The 15,515-nt window shown below is 51.7% G+C and overlaps 4 protein-coding genes across 4 annotated transcripts; all 4 read right to left on the bottom strand.

The window, feature by feature from the left end:
• Positions 1-306: 306 nt before the first annotated feature.
• On the bottom strand, positions 307-2,745 carry N7447_011061 (uncharacterized protein; the record flags this gene model as incomplete). Its single annotated transcript, XM_057235323.1, has 6 exons — positions 307-973; positions 1,026-1,373; positions 1,431-1,607; positions 1,658-1,809; positions 1,880-2,494; positions 2,563-2,745. 6 exons carry the CDS (start codon positions 2,743-2,745, stop codon positions 307-309), a joined length of 2,142 nt encoding a protein of 713 aa, XP_057080641.1.
• A 793-nt stretch (positions 2,746-3,538) lies between these two features.
• ugp1 (UTP glucose-1-phosphate uridylyltransferase) lies at positions 3,539-5,393 on the bottom strand (the record flags this gene model as incomplete). The annotated part of the gene is made up of 2 exons (XM_057235322.1): positions 3,539-5,002; positions 5,301-5,393. 2 exons carry the CDS (start codon positions 5,391-5,393, stop codon positions 3,539-3,541), a joined length of 1,557 nt encoding a protein of 518 aa, XP_057080640.1.
• A 1,621-nt stretch (positions 5,394-7,014) lies between these two features.
• Positions 7,015-11,759, bottom strand: N7447_011059 (uncharacterized protein; the record flags this gene model as incomplete). Its single annotated transcript, XM_057235321.1, has 4 exons — positions 7,015-8,636; positions 8,689-11,374; positions 11,433-11,495; positions 11,553-11,759. 4 exons carry the CDS (start codon positions 11,757-11,759, stop codon positions 7,015-7,017), a joined length of 4,578 nt encoding a protein of 1,525 aa, XP_057080639.1.
• Positions 11,760-13,280: 1,521 nt separating this feature from the next.
• sti1 (Hsp90 cochaperone STI1) lies at positions 13,281-15,161 on the bottom strand (the record flags this gene model as incomplete). Its single annotated transcript, XM_057235320.1, has 4 exons — positions 13,281-13,433; positions 13,485-14,770; positions 14,841-15,034; positions 15,097-15,161. The coding sequence occupies 4 exons, from the start codon at positions 15,159-15,161 to the stop codon at positions 13,281-13,283; spliced, it is 1,698 nt and encodes a 565-aa protein (XP_057080638.1).
• Between the last annotated feature and the right edge of the window lie 354 nt (positions 15,162-15,515).

The raw sequence follows: 15,515 nt of genomic DNA, 5'->3' as shown, positions 1-15,515 counted from the left end.
CTATTTTGAGAAATGCGTGGACCAACGTGGATATGATATTCCCATTGCCACGGTGGAGTCTTGATGAACTGCCGATTTGACGTCAGAAAACATCTCATCCACTCGATCTCGCCTATCACCCCTGGACCAACTGGTAATGACTTGTACCTATCTTAATTCCACGGACCTGTTCCTTCAAGACCTTGGACTCATCTCTATTTGGAGAGAGATCCATATAATCGTGTCGCCACTTAAAGATGTACCTAATCAAACCATGTTCGAGATATGACGATGATGACAGTGTATTGTCTCCATTTCCCAGTCTCTTCAACACCAAACAGGTCTATGCCTCTCAACCGAAACATCCTTGCCAAGACTAAGACTCTCATATCGATCCAACATATCCGATAGCCCAAGACCTGGATAATCCTGCAACCCCCCATCTCCCTCCCCAATCCCATGATACTTCTCCTTTTGGTTCAACTTCTCAAGCCCATCAGCGTACTCATCAAACCGATTACACCCCCTCGCCTTCGACTCCTCATCAAACAGCTCCTTCAACTCATCAGGCACAGAACTCGCCTCCCGAATCCGATACCCCTGTGCTTTGGCCCGAACCGACTGCCGGAAAATATGAAACAGATTCCGCCCCAGCGCAGACCGACTTGCAACGATAGAGAAGGCACTCGCAAGAGTGAGGAAATCCTCATCCAGCACATCAAACGACTCCTGTTCGAGCATCGTAAACAGCGCCAGGTTAATCGCGTACATCGCGAACTGGTGCACGCGATTAACCCCGAACTCGCGTCTGTGCAGACGCGTTAGGGATGCGATACCACGCGCAGCGCTCTGCGTCACTTCCCGCGCGTTGTATTTTCTCTCGGGGGTGTGGCGCGGCGGGCTTTCGGGTGTTTTGGGCTCGAACTGTATGGGCGGGACTTCGTCTTCGGAGATGCAACTGAAGAGGTTTATGATGAGGGCGTGGTAGCGCATTCTGCGTGGGATGAGTATTCGTCAAGTCGGATCATTCTGAGCGTACTACTCACTTCAGTAAGATGATATGTGGAGCTGGTCTGTACCGCACATCAAAGTCCTCCGGGAGAACATCGTGCCAGCGCCGGATCCGATCGTATAGATCCTCGCGACTCTGGCGGTGGATAGGGCCGAGGGTGGGATTGCTCCTGTGATCCGCGAACATACTGCGCGAGATATCGCGCGCAATTGTCGACAGGTTGCATGCTTCGTCGAAGTACTGACTGAAGAATGACGGGCGCAAATCACGGTGGGTTGGGTATGGCTGCCAGAGGGCTTTGTCTTCGGGCTGGTTGATATTGAGACGGGCCATGTTGACGTGGTCGATGAGACTTGGGCGGAGGAAGGAGGTGTGGACCATTCTACGGATGTGAATGAATAAAAGGTTGATGGATGGGGTGCTAGCAGTGTTCACTTACGTGTCGACGTTGAACAGACCCCAGGCTGTGCGCTTGCATGAGATATCCATGTCATGGGATAACTCACCCGAAGCCATTCTGGGTCCCGTGCTGCCGACGAGACCCAAAGCCTCGCCCATTCGGATAGCCTCGTGCAGCATGATATAGCCCAGATCGTCTTCGCGGGACATTGCGTATCTGTCTATGTCAGACCAGGACCGGATCAGGACATATTCTTTTATACTAACCTCTCATGCATCAATAAAGTCCCCTGCAAACCCGCCAAACTAGGCTGCGAACTCTCCTCGGCTCTCAACCTCTCTGCCTCAGCAAGGAAATCACTCCCTTTCGAAGAGATATCACCAGGAACAACATAAGCCTCGGAGAACTCTGAGAAGTACTAAACAAACAATCAGCAGACCAACCAAAAGAACGGGGGAAAAAAAAAAAAAAAAAAAGGAAACACTCACACAAGCATTACTGAGCATCGCATTAACTAAAAACGGGCTACAAAACTCAGACCCCAATACACCCTTGGCCATATGTCTAACAAAAACCTCCTTATCCAAAACCGCACTAAACGGCCAATCCCACGCAAAATACAACGACACAAGATGCGACACCAAATCCGCATCAGCCGTAACCCTCGTCCACGGCGCCGCAGGCACTTCACATGGCGCCGAGTCACACAGGTAATGGATATCCATAACCTTTCTTCTGAACGTAGGACCGGTCCCCTCGACATTGAGGAGCTGACGCATATCTTCGAGCTTTGCAACAGTTTGCTGTTTGACAGCTGTGGATGTCGCAGAGGTGGACGAGGTGATTGAAGCGAGTGTTTGGTTGATATAAGCGCGGATTTCGTCTGCGGGGGCATTGTGCCGGATTATTGTTAGCAGGTGCAAGGCGTCTTGTTCGTTTGCTTCGCGGACCAGCTTGAAGAGATCTGAGAGGAGGTCGCGGTGGTAGGAGAGTTCGTCCGCTGTTCGTTTTGCGGCTACGCGTCGGCGTTGGTCGAGAGATTCGTCGAAGATGCAGACTCTTTTGAAGGCTTGGCAGTTTACACATGGGGATGTGCCGGTGCACTGTTTTTGTTAGATTGTGTTATGACATAGATGTAGATGTAAATATAGATGTAGTATAATAATCTCACCTTCCTCTTCGACTTCTTACAAGCCAAACAAGCAGTCGAAACTCTCTTCTTCCACGTACCAGGCCCTTTCCCTTCCTCGGGGGGTGGACTACCATTTTCAGTGTCATGTTCATGATAATTTTCGTCATGGTAATCCTCTGAAGGTGAGGGACCTGGTACAAGACGACGTTGATGGGCACTCATATTCCGACACGAGCAGGTGAATTCCGGTATTATTTTCTTCTTTCGCTTTTGCGTTTTCTTTCAAATGTAAAATGTAGTTAAATAGCAAATTTATAGACAAAAACCGGTCAAATATGTGAAAAGCGTATGTAAAAAGAGAGATATACAGTCGAATATGTACTTGGAATATACAAAAAGCAAAGTTGAAACTGTACAAGATCAATTCATCGTGCAAGATGCAGTTTAGAATGCAGCATCTATAATTACTTCTCGAACAGGATTTCGTAGGGCAAATGGGCTTTGCCGCGAATGACGTTGCGCAGATATCATGGGGAACTTTTTCCCGCCTATTATCGAGGTAGATTTGCCCCCAATGGCGTATTTGGGGGGGGAGGGGTTTCTTGAAATCCTGGCTTTGAAGCTGGGATTTCAGGTTATTGAGGTTAAATTGGGTGTTGGGGGATTCTACATCCATCTCTTGAGGGTATATACTTGGTGGAAGAAAGAATCGAGAGATGACTACATATAGTGTACGGCTACAATTACACGTATATGGGCTTCGACTTTGAAAAGAGAACTGGCATGCATTGAGAACTTAAGCAACACTCACAGTACTTGGGAATCGAAGTCAGGTCTAGACTAAAAACCCTATAAGAAAGAAAAAAGACGCTGGATTATTGTAATGTAATACAAGTACTTATTTTGCATACTCCATGGAATCCATAGCCTCGGATGCACCAGTGGAAACAAGAAAATCAAAACATTGCAGATCAGTGAAGACGAGAATCAGACCAAAACAGCTAGTGCAAAACATCTAGTGCTCGAGGATTCTCAGACTACCCTGCACAACGCAGTTCTCAAGCACGGATCCAGGGGGAATGTCAATGGTGCTGCCCTCGGAGGCGACAATAATAACGGTTCCCTTGAGAGTGACGTTGCGGCCGAGATTCACAGGTCCGGTGATAGTGAGGTGGTCCAGCTCGACGATGCGAGGAATGCTGGAAATGCGCTTCTGGAAATCGGACACCTTCTTGAAGTCGGAACCGAGCTTGATCACGGGGACACCACCGAAGCGGTTGGGGTCCATGACCAGCTGGCCGTGCTCGAGACGGTACAGATCAGACTTGACGACCATCAGATCGGAACAGGTCTTGACGGGCAAGAAGCGGCGACGGGGCACGTTGACACCGTGGGCGTTCTTGAAGTGACGGATGGCCGCACCGACGGCGGTCTCCAGCTGGTAGATAGCCTGATCGGCCTCACCCTTCTTATCGGCGGGAATGGACTTCTCGTTGGGGATGATCTCCATCTCCAACTCGTTCTCCTCGACGACACGCTTGATAGCCTGAACGTTCAGCCAGATATTGTTGGTGTTGAAGTACTTGAACTTCTTGATGGACTTGAACTCGTTGACGTGCTCCTTGGGCACCTGGGCGATCTCGAGCAGGCGGACCTTGCCGTCGGAATCAATAATGGTACCACCCTTGACATCAGCCTTGGTCTTGTCAGTCAACTCCATGATGTACTCGGCCTGGGAGTCAACCATGTGCTGCAGGATGCGGAGATCTACCACGGCACCGAGGTTGTCGGCGTTGGACAGGAAGATGTACTCGATACCACGCTCAATCAGCTTGTCGAGAGTGCCGGAGTTGTACAGGGACTCGAACACGTCACCGTGTCCGGGAGGGTACCAATCCTGGAGGGGAGAGTCGAAGCTCTTAGGGGCGGGGAGGAGGGAGTCCTTGATGATGCGGGGGTAGCGCGACTGGTTGAAGGTGATGATGTCGACGTTGTGGCCCTCGTACTTCTTGATAATGGACTGGGTGTCCTGATCGGTGTTGAAGGAGTTCATGAGGACGAAAGGCACGTTGACGTTGAAGCTCCGGTTCAGGTGCTCGATTTGGCGCACGGAGAGATCGAGGAAGGACATGCCCTCACGGACCTCAATGACGGACTTGGGACCAACGCAACCCATGGAGGTACCGAGACCACCGTTCAGCTTGACAACGGCCAGCTTGTTCAAAAACTCGACGGAGGCGTCGGCACCGAGGTCATCGTAACCAACAACCTGGGAAGGCTGAGGAGGAGCGATTTTATCCCAGTTGACGGCGTTGCCCTTAGCCTTGTCGTTCAGGAAACGGCGGAACAGAGCGAAGAAGTTGTCCATCTCGGTCTCGAAACGCTGCTTCTCCTTGGGGTCGGTGACGCTGTCACCGAGGGCGTTCAGGGCATTGCGCATTTGTGAGGCGGCGACGCTAGTGGATGCATTCTCGAATGCCTGGTGGGAGGTTTCACGGGTCAGCTCTGGGCCAAATGGAGGAGCCAAGGTAGCCATGGTAAAGAGGGGAATAGCAACAATTGAAAGAGGGGCTCCTGATATACACCGAGATTGGGGGATTGAACAAATAGAGGGATCACAGTGGACGGTACAATAACGAGGTTCAAGTTTCCGAACGCGAAGTCCAGGAAAGTCCAGAAATCAACAAAACAACCCAAAACGGCAGGAACGACCCAAATGGCAGGAACGAAGCTCCCAAAGTTCGCAATTCAGAATTCACCGCCTGAAGTGAACTTACCATGTGTGACTGAGACTTGCCATGGTGCTTTCCGCCAAAGGCCTCGCTCTCGGCAGGGGCCCGAAGGTGAGTGGGAAGAGCCTTGGAGGCCATTATGAGTTATAGGTGATGGGAGATGGGATAGAATTCGGAGGGAACTGGCTATTATAAAGGATATGAGATCAGTGGCAGGTTCAAGGAAACAGAAGGCAACGTGGCGCCGTGCAAGCTCTCCAGCTCTCTCTAGACAGGAAAGGAGGGGTTGCCACTTGGGGGAGATGTCAAGTTGCCGTCATAGGAAGTATACTTACAGATCAATTCCTAGGACAGATGAAGAGAAAGGAGAGAGAGAAGTCCAGAGTTATAAAAGAAAGAGAGAAAGGGAAAAAGGGTGAAGGATAGAGTGGGGGAGCAAAGACCCCGTGATTATTTTATTTGTTATGCTATTTAGGTATGTACTTTAGGACTCCTATGTTTAGCTATTTAGCCACCTTATAAGACATAACTAATTATATTCCCTCTTTACTGTCTATTCGTATTCTCGTTCTATTCTTATGTGTAGTCTTATGTGGTCCGTAGTCTTTCAATTCCTGTTATCTCGCTCAGTCCTCCTTGCATCCCGATGTCGTCAGCTTCCCAGCCACTCACAGACATCGCCGGAAACTAACGCCTACATATTCCATATTACCTAGTCCGTAAGATATAGTTATACTTGTAGCCATACCCTTAGACCCCTAAGTCCCGGAGTACACAAGTCCACTTGCCACAATCCAGACCCCTTTTCCCTCTCCACCTTAAAGAGCTCCCTACCAATGTTAAGCCCCACCAAAATACAAGCTCTCCTTTTCCTTGTTTCAGTTTCAATGGCCAACTTTCTATGCGGTGCAATTAGATGTTTAGAATAAGATGCATAGTGTCCACCTGACTACATATACACCCAAGTTTGTACTTACTAAGATGTACAACCTAGGGTACATTGGGCACTGCAGGTAGAATTTTCTCCAATGTACTCTACTTTCTTAATTGCAGCTAATAGTATCCCATGTGTATATCAAATTCCGGTCCAAGTGGGACAAGCAAATTAGGGACTCCACCACGCCTCTTGTTTTCTAAAATGAGGTTAATATACGGATCTAAAAATAATGTGTAAAATTTGACATCTTTATCTCTACTCCGTACCATCTACGTACCACATCTACCATCTCTACTTTAGTACTCTATACTACGTACCTAGCCAACTTTGAATCTTGGAAGAGGCCTAAGCATAAAAACGCAGATCAGGGCTGATCAGGGCTGATCAGGACTGTGCGCACAAAGTTTGAAAAACTCGAAAGGCAAATTTTAATTTGACACTGAAGCCATCGAGAATGCACGTAAAATGCATATACAACATGACATCTTCGCCCCCTTAAAGATTCCAAACTGAGACATTAGGCTCAGGTCTGAGACTCAGCCTTGGTTGTCAGGTTTTTTTTGTGGCGCAAACTATCGATTCTCGACTATTTTTACTCGGCTATTTTCAGTCTTCACGCTACGTTGTCTCAAAAAGTCCAAGAACCATCTGAACAATTCAATTCATATTGATAGGCCAAAAAAAAGAGAAAAAAAAAAAGGATATCACAACACAAAGAAAACAAAACTAGTTAATAACAAAACGAAAACAATTCATATTTTCATATACTCTTCAGCCTAAACAGGCAAAGTTCCACAAAAACGGATAGGATAATAATGTTAACTAAACACCGCTGACAGACCTCTTACTCAAGAAGCTGCGACGGGGCATCTTTCTCGAATCGGGACTACCCGCACCCTCAGCATCGAGGGGACCAGTGGTCGAGTGCGACGTAGTGGGTCGCAGACCACCATCGGAGGGTGCAAAGCTGGAACGAATGGTAACGGCACCGTCGCCAACAGTAAGTGTCTTATCCTGGCCGGCGACAGAACCCTGGTCGTCAACGAAGAACGGCGATTCGCCGAGGACATCGTCCGAGCCAAAGGTGGCGTGGTCCACGACGCGGACCTGGTACTGGGCGTCGGCCGTGGTGTTGGGGACGCGGAAGGAATCGTCGAAGATGACCGTGCCGGCGGAGTTCTTGTGCGCCTTGGTCTTGTGGATTTCCTTTGCGCCCTTGGAACCCTGGAGACGGATGAGGACACGGAGGTTGGCATCAGTGGGGAAGTTGGCAGCGGAGACGACGGTGATGTTGGCGGAACCCTTCTCGCCGGTGCCGTTACCACCGAAGACGCTAAGGCGGTCGCCGAACTGCGAGGCGGTGCTGCGGTTGCGGCTGTGTTCCTTCTGCGGAGTGTGGGGGGAAGAGGCGCCGGTGCCCGGGCCATCCACAAGGGAGGCGGCGGGGGTGAGACGGTCGCCCCTGGGGTGCTCAGGTTCCTCGATGCTGCTCATGACGGAGGCGGTATCTTCGCCTTTGTCTTTGTGGATGCGCGACATGAGGCCGTGCTTTAGGAAGGAGGCGCCGCGGATGACGTTGCCACCGACGAAGCCCACGCCCTTGACGGGAGCGCCGACGATCTTCCCGGGGACGGCGAAGGTGCCGGAGAAGGTAGAGGAACCTTGGCGGGCGCGGACGACATAGGTAGGTTTGAAGAGCAGGCTCAGGCGGATCGCGCCTGATTTACCGTCGAGGGGTAGGGTGACTTCTTTGGCTTGGAAGGGCTCCAGAGATTCCAGGTCGATCGGCGTGGCGCCGAGGAAGTCAGCCTTGTCACCAAAGTCCCAGTCGTACACATCCACATGGAAGTTTGCGCCGATGCGGGATTTGACGGGGGTTTCGAAATACTCGTTCCAGGCCGGGTGTAGGGTCTTCTTCTGGACCTTGGTCTTGAACACGGTCTCGTCGTCCATGCGGAACTTGCAGAATGGATCGCTGTAGCCGTTGCGGTCGGCGGCGGGAAGCTCGGCGGCATCGTGGACGTCCACGCGCAGGGTACCCATGTTGTTGATGCTCTCCCTGGGGTCGAGCTTCATTTCCGTCGGAATGTACCGGGCGCTGACGGTGACCTTGCTCACCTCGCCGGAGCTGGAGCGGAGAACGAGCTCGGTGGGCGTGTACAGCATACGCATGAGGGTGGGCAGCGTGTCACCAGTCAGCTTGGCGACTGTGTGCTCCTCGCTGGAGTCCTTGGGATCATCCTTGTTGACCAGACGCAAGGTGATCTTGGAGAACTCGAGCTCGCGAACAAATGCCTCGCCCACGTCACTGAACTTGGCAGTCGTAGTGTGGATCTTAGATGAGACATATGAGGGGAACATGTAATCGTCCATCACGACCTCCAACTGGACATTGGGGACGGCCAGCTGGCCCTCGTGGAACTTGAACACAATGAAACCGGATTCTATTGTCAATTAGCTTCGTAGTCTTGCTGTAAACATCGAAGTAAAACATACCATATTTAGGGAGATCATCTGCACTGATGAAAGTACGGGCAATGGACTTGACCGAACGAACAGACGCGGTCTCAGACAGGGTACCAGTCATTGGGCGGGATGTAGTGGTTTCCAGACTGGTGCGGCCGTTGATAGCGGGCTCACCGTTGGTAGTTCCGTTAGTGATGGGTGCAGTGCCATTGGTCAGAGCCTTGGAGGCCTTCGAAGCCTTCGAGTCAACGCTGGCAGATTTCGAGTGCAAAACCTTGGGCTTGGACTCGGTGCCCTTCGGGAATTCGGTGGAGTCCGGACCAGGAGTAACAGGGAGCTCGTCCTCCTCGTCAGCCTCGTCCTCGGGGTTGACGACCGGCACAGATGGGTAGAAGGCAACAGTATAGGTGATTTCTCCCTTGGGAGAGCCGCCGCTGATCTTCAAATTGCTGGTGATCTCCTGCTTCTCGTCGTCGATCTCATATCCACCGCCCTCCGTCTCGCGAACAAAGTCGGAGGCACTGAGGTCGCACCAACCAAGGCTTCGGTCCTTGTTGATAGTCTCCTCGTCCATGACCTCGACGGTCACCTTCTCGCGTGCGCTGCGAATAGGCACGTAAACGATTTCGTCCCATTCGGGGTTGAGATTGTTGCGGAACGTGACAGTGCGGCCACGAGTCACACCGGAAAGCAGCACACGGGCGTAGGGATCAGACTTGCCCATGGCCTCGAGGTTGCGCAGGTTAGTCGCACGCTTGAAGTGGAAGCGCATGACTCCGATGGGGTCAATGTAGCCAGCGCTGCCAATGCCACCCAGGGCGACGGGCTTCCACTGGAGAGTCAACTTGACACGTCCTTCCTTGGCACCGTGAAGGTGGAACCACTGCTGGCCGCGCTCCATCATCTTCAGCATGTCGTTCATCTTGATCTGGTAGCGGCCGATAATGGGATCCTGCATGATGTCGCGATCGTCCTTGAGGATAAGACCCAGACGAGCGTTCTTGCGGTCTGTGACGAGGAACTCCTTGGAGGCATTCTGGAAAATGGGGTTGTTGGTGCGCTTGAGCTTCTTTGTCACATGAATCTCCTTTCCGTTGAGGATGAGGACACCGTAAGGGTTCAGCTTGCCAACCAGACTCTTGCTTCCGTCGAGGTCCTTGGCCTGCTCCACGGTGAATTGCGCGATACCGGTGTTAACTTCAGGGGCGGGTTCAGCCTCGCCAGCCTCGTTCTTTCCTCCCTCAAGAACGGGGAAGAAGGAAATGTCGGCTTGGATGGCACCGCGGTGGCGGCCACTGGCCTGCACTTCCAAAAAGAGACCCTCGTGGGAAGGCTCCTGCTCGAGTTTATCCAATGCAAAGCTAGCAACACCCATTTCCTTATCCTTGCGGTACTCGTTCCAGTCGTACGCAGCAATAGACAAGGCATCACTGAAGGAGTTAATAATGACGTAAATAGTTTCATTCCAGCGGGGGCTGTCGGTATCGTGGATGACCTTGGTGCGGCCGAGCTCGTTACGGTTGTTCAAAGACACCACGGCGTACGGATCAGGAGTGCCAGAGAACTTATCGGGGTTCTTGAGCTGTTGGGCGCCGTGCAGAGTAATCGCGACCACACCAATAGCCTGGTCGACGGAGTTTCCAGCAAGCATCTTAGCAATCTCGATCGGGAACACGTTCGGATCATACATCATGGGCTGCAAGTTGGCGTGGATCTGGTCCTTGATGAAGGACTCTAGACCGGGAATGAAGTTGATATCGAATCCAAGGGTATCACCGCCGAGGGGCTTGCAGACGTAGTCGAGTTCGGGCTTATCCAGGAAGCAGACGTCCACACGCTCGATGTGGGGGAACGCAATTTGAAGCTTGACCTTGACACGCATCAAGCCCGAGCAAGCCATGTCTTCAACAATCACGTCGAGACCCTTGCTCACGACACCCTTACCGACACGAACCTCCAGTACGATCTTGGGGTTGATCTTGTCCTTTGTCTGGCGGGCAGTCAGGTCCATAACGTCGTTGGGGGTGAAGCTGAACTTCCAGTCCATGATGACGGTATCAGGGTCGGTCTTGGGGTAGGTCTTGACGTGCTCCAGACGAGGAGGCTTGGTACCGAGGACAAAGGTCTTGAGGCGCAAGCTATCCAAGAAGGCGGGAGTAGAAGTACTAAGGACCTGGTCGACGGTGTTGATGATAGTGTCGCACAGGACGGGGGCGTAGATAGGCCAGAACTTCACGAGGAAGCTGTTGATCCACTCGAGGCTCTCGGTGTCGGTTTCGAGACGCTGCTTGGACATTTCACGGCTAATATCGTCACGGAAGTTGCGGCGCACTCGTCGAATGGAGGTACGGTAGTAGGTGCTGCATGCCGCCATAACCATAAGAACCCAGCCTATGCCACCGCCGAGCACGGCGACCATCCATGAGGCCACGCAGGCGAAGATGATAATCCCGCAATTTTGGTACCAATCACCAAAGAACTTGTCAGGGATTCTCCCCTCCAAGAACGTCTCGTGATCCAGCAATGTACCTTCTTCTGCCAAAGCGGCCGATAGCTTCTCATCGACGAACTTGGGGGCCCAACCCGTTCGATCGCGCGCCCATCGAAGATCCTCGTCGAGGGGCTTCCCTGCCACACTTTCGCGCGTGGCTTCCTCGGCCATAATGGCGGTCGCAGATTCCGGTGCAGGGAGATCATAGTCTGCTTTGCCATCGTCCTAGGTAAGGTTAGCATGTAGGTCGACCTCGCATGGAAAGAAACCCGTTCATTCTCACCTTATCTGTAATTACAGCGACACCCTGTGGTTTATGGGGATGGTGAAAATTAGGCGGCAATCGCTACAGGCAGCAATTAGCAAGGTTGCACCGAAACTTGGGACGTTTTGCGACACGCACTGCCTTGGCCGCATTGGCCTTGTCTTCAGGTGAGGCATTGGGATCGAATTGATATGCGGCAGAACCTCCTTGTTGGGCTTCATTGACGACTTTTTCCTCGATGACCTCGGGGTTAACTTGGGACTGCGGGTCCTGCTGCAGTTCCTGGGCGGCCTCGATGGTACCCTCCATCTTCATACCAATCTTCTCCCCGTCGGCGGACGCCATGTCGCCAGTTTATGTTGTGTTCAGGTCGGGGGGGGGGGGATTGGGAGAGCCGAGGATGTTCTGGGAGGTCAGATTCGATCCATGGGTGGGAGATGGGTACCTGGGGATGGTGGGGAGGGGAAGAACGCCAACTTGCGTCTACACAAACATACCGGAATGGGGGTTGCGGTAGTTTGAAAGAGACCTGGTGTGATTGTGTATACCAAGGTATAGAGTTACAGAGAGAGAAAAGGAAAAACAAGAGGAGTGGACCGAAAGGTAGAGCTGCCCAGCCGCTTGCGTCAAGGGGAACTGTGGCTGGGATTACATACAATGAATTTTACCATTACATACCTATATCACCTTTTATGTAAATAATTAATTTATTAGTCCAATGAAATGAAAGAAAAGAAAAGGGGAGATCGTAAGCTTCTAGGTCGATCGCAGATCAGTGACGTACACCCTGGACCAGCATGACTTTTTAAGGCATACTTGTCCAGAGGCATTGTGTATGAGGCTATATGGTCATCAGTTCAATGTGTTATACAGTGTACTCTGTATCTGTTCAATTGTCTATAATTCAATCGTATCAATGAGGAGACTCAATTCCGACTATTAGATTTGACCCGAGCTTTCAGCACCGCCACAGAGGGTCAATAGAGGGTCAGAGATCAACAGATATGATAAATTCCCTTTTCAGGGAACCTTAGGGTTGAAGTCATGGCCCCTTTTTCTATTTTGTCAGACCACTCTAGGCAACGAAATATGGATCTCGGCGCCAATATGGTATGTTCGCTACAAGGTACACGTGGCATGCAGGAGCAAAGATCAAAGTATCTCACATTGCGCACTTTATTATACTATCGAGTATCGTGCCCTACGCCCGATTGGGTAGATCGGCCAAGCCTAAACCCACCATCTCTCAAAGTTTTGGATATGGGTTGGATTTACCGAGGAACAAACTAATATGCTGATATCGAAGGTACAGAAGTACTTAACAGTGGCACTATAATTGGATGGACAAACCGCAGTCGATCTATCACATCCAGAAGACTCGACATGATCTGAGGACCTGATCTGAGAGGTTATTTCCACTCCCGTGTGTACTCCAGTGTTCGATGGCTAAAATGAGATCTCCCGGAGATTGAATCCCCTGATGGGCATGTTATGATTGGTAGATCAAATGGGTCGGCAAGATCTTCGCTTTTTTCACTGGAAACCCCCACAAGCTTGCGTCTTTTTTTCTCTTTTTTTTTTCTCTGGTTAGGAACGCCTCAAGTGGATAAAGTCCGAGCTGAGGAGGTTTTACGATAATGGAAAGATTAATGTCGGGGCTGAACCTCCACTATTGTACACAATTCAAATTCCGACCGAGATACTTATATTTGCAGCACCACGCAATTCAAGGCACCACTGACAATAGCATGCTAAGCAGAATGGAATTTAGCAATATGGAACTAAAAATAATGCTGGCAAAGATATCTCGTATCTCATGTTAATTCGTATCCAAATCCCTCAAAATCTTCTACACCCTGAACCCATTTACCGCCCCATGCGGATAACACCGGCAGCCATCAGCTTCTGGATCTTCATCCGCACCTGCGGGTTCTTCATGTGCTCCTGCAGGGCAGCGGGATCGCTCTTAGCCTGCTGGAGAATGCTCTGCATAACGGGGTCCTGGAGGACGGCCATGATCTGGAAAGAGTTAGTACGTGCGAAATATTTCTGTGTAACATCAAATCTTACCTCGGGGTCATTTTGGATACGAGCCATGGTCTGCTCCTCGGTCTCACCAGCGCGAGCGCTGAACTGGGCATCCAGGCACTTCTGCTGCTGCTGCTCGATCTCGCGGGCGTGCTTGCCGTCGTCGTGGTCGGCGGCCTCGGTGAAGGTGTCCAGGGCACGGTTGTATTCCTTCATGGCGATGAGGGCAGCACCCTTGCGCATGTACGCGCGGATGAACTTGGCGTCGCGCTTGATGGCCTCGTCGCAGTCCTGCACGGCACCGGGGAATGCCATCAGCTTGATGAGGGCGGCGGCACGGTTGGAGTAACCGCGGGGGTCATTGGGGGCACGCTTGGTCATCTCGGTGAAGGCGTCAACGGCACCGGGCCAGTCGCCTGCCTGGAACTTCTGCTGGCCGAGCTCGCGAGCCTTCTCGGCCTCGGCGGGGTCCACGTAGGCGTTCCTCTCGGACGTGATCTTGGTCTTCTCGGCGTTGCGGAGCTTGGTTAGGGTATCAGGGGTGCGGTGCTCCATCAGCGACTTGTTGTAGAATTCGATAGCCTGGGCGAGGTCGCCGAGCTTCTCGTATGAAGAGCCAATTCGGGTGTAGGCCTTGGCCATCAGCTTGAAGTCGGCGCGCAAATCACGGCCCTCCTCGATAGCCTTTTGGCAGGTCTCGATTGTGCCTTGGTAATCGGCCTTCTCGAACTTGGCAGCGCCAATGTTGTTCAGGTAGGTGATATCCTTGAACAGGTCCCAAGCCTTGGTGTAGTGCTCAATGGCCTCATCGAGCTGCTTCTTCTTGTAGAAATCGTTACCGATCATCTTCTCGGCATCAGCAGCCTCCTTGGCCTGCTTCTTGGCGATCGCCTCCTCGTCGACTGGCTCGGGCTCGGGGGTGGGCTCCTTCTTGGGCTGCGAGGTGCTGGGGTTAGCAGCAGGCGCAGGAGGCTCGGCTCCCTCACCACCAAAGTTCATATCAATACCGAGAAGCACACTCATGACCTGCAGGAAACGCGGGTCGCGGATCTCCTCTCCAACACTGTTGGGGTTCTGTTGGATCTTCTGCAGCTTAGCCATGAACTCAGCATCTCCCAGCAGGGAGGCGGTCTTGGGGTTGTTGGCCAGCTTCTGGAACAGAGCCGGGTCGTTGAACATGCCACCGAGACCTCCTGTTGGGTCTCCAGTGACACCGTCAGCGGTAGCCTCCGCATTAATGGCGCGCTGGGTCGCTTCCAGACCGGACTTGGCCTGTGCGTTGCCGGGCTCGATCTTCAGGGCCTCGTCATAGGCATCGTGCGCAGCCACTGCTGTCAGTTAGCACCTTGTCACAATGCAAGTTGTTCCACCACTTGATGCGGAGCTAGAATGACATACAGAGATCTCCGAGACCGCGGTACGCAGCACCCTTGCGGGCATAGCCCTTGGACCAATCGGGCTTGATCTGGATCGCCTTCTCGGCATCTTCGAGAGCATTTTGATATTCGTGCTGGGCGGAGTAGACAGCGGAGCGGTTGGAGTAGAGGATGTGGTTTTCGGGTTCGATGGCAAGTGCCTCAGAGAATTTCTCACTGGTCTCTATCAGTCTCTGCTCTAACAGAAGCACAATGTTAAAAGGTGGGGTAGCGCGTACACAGCAGTAGGATAATCCTTAGCGGAGAAGGCCTTGTTGCCCTCTGCTTTCAATGCGTCAGCCATGTTGTAGTGGTATGCTAAATTGCTCAGTATAAAGGAGAAAGATCAAAAACTAGATCACAAGGAACTGAATGTGATGAGCTCATCAGTCGGTCGGAGCTTCTCGAAATTTCCGTTGGACTCTACTGCCTTAGGCATCAATTCATTTAAGCCTCAGGCAACAGACACCTCAGGCATGCAAGCTGACATTGAAGCTCCGCTGGGCTAAACCCTTTTAGGACAAAGTCGCTCCCCGCCGAGAAAAAGTCGCCAAAAAACACCATCTGTGATTCATTCGTGACTCAAATTCAAGGACATCGACGCAACATGGTCCTCTAACTTACCTCCTGGCTCTAATATACTCCCTTGAATATGAAA

This window comes from Penicillium robsamsonii, assembly GCF_028829455.1.
Source record: "Penicillium robsamsonii strain IBT 29466 chromosome Unknown utg000008l_segment0_segment0, whole genome shotgun sequence".
NCBI lineage: Eukaryota > Fungi > Ascomycota > Eurotiomycetes > Eurotiales > Aspergillaceae > Penicillium > Penicillium robsamsonii.
The sequence above is the reverse complement of the archived record's forward strand: the minus strand, read 5'-3'. Positions and strand labels throughout refer to the sequence as shown.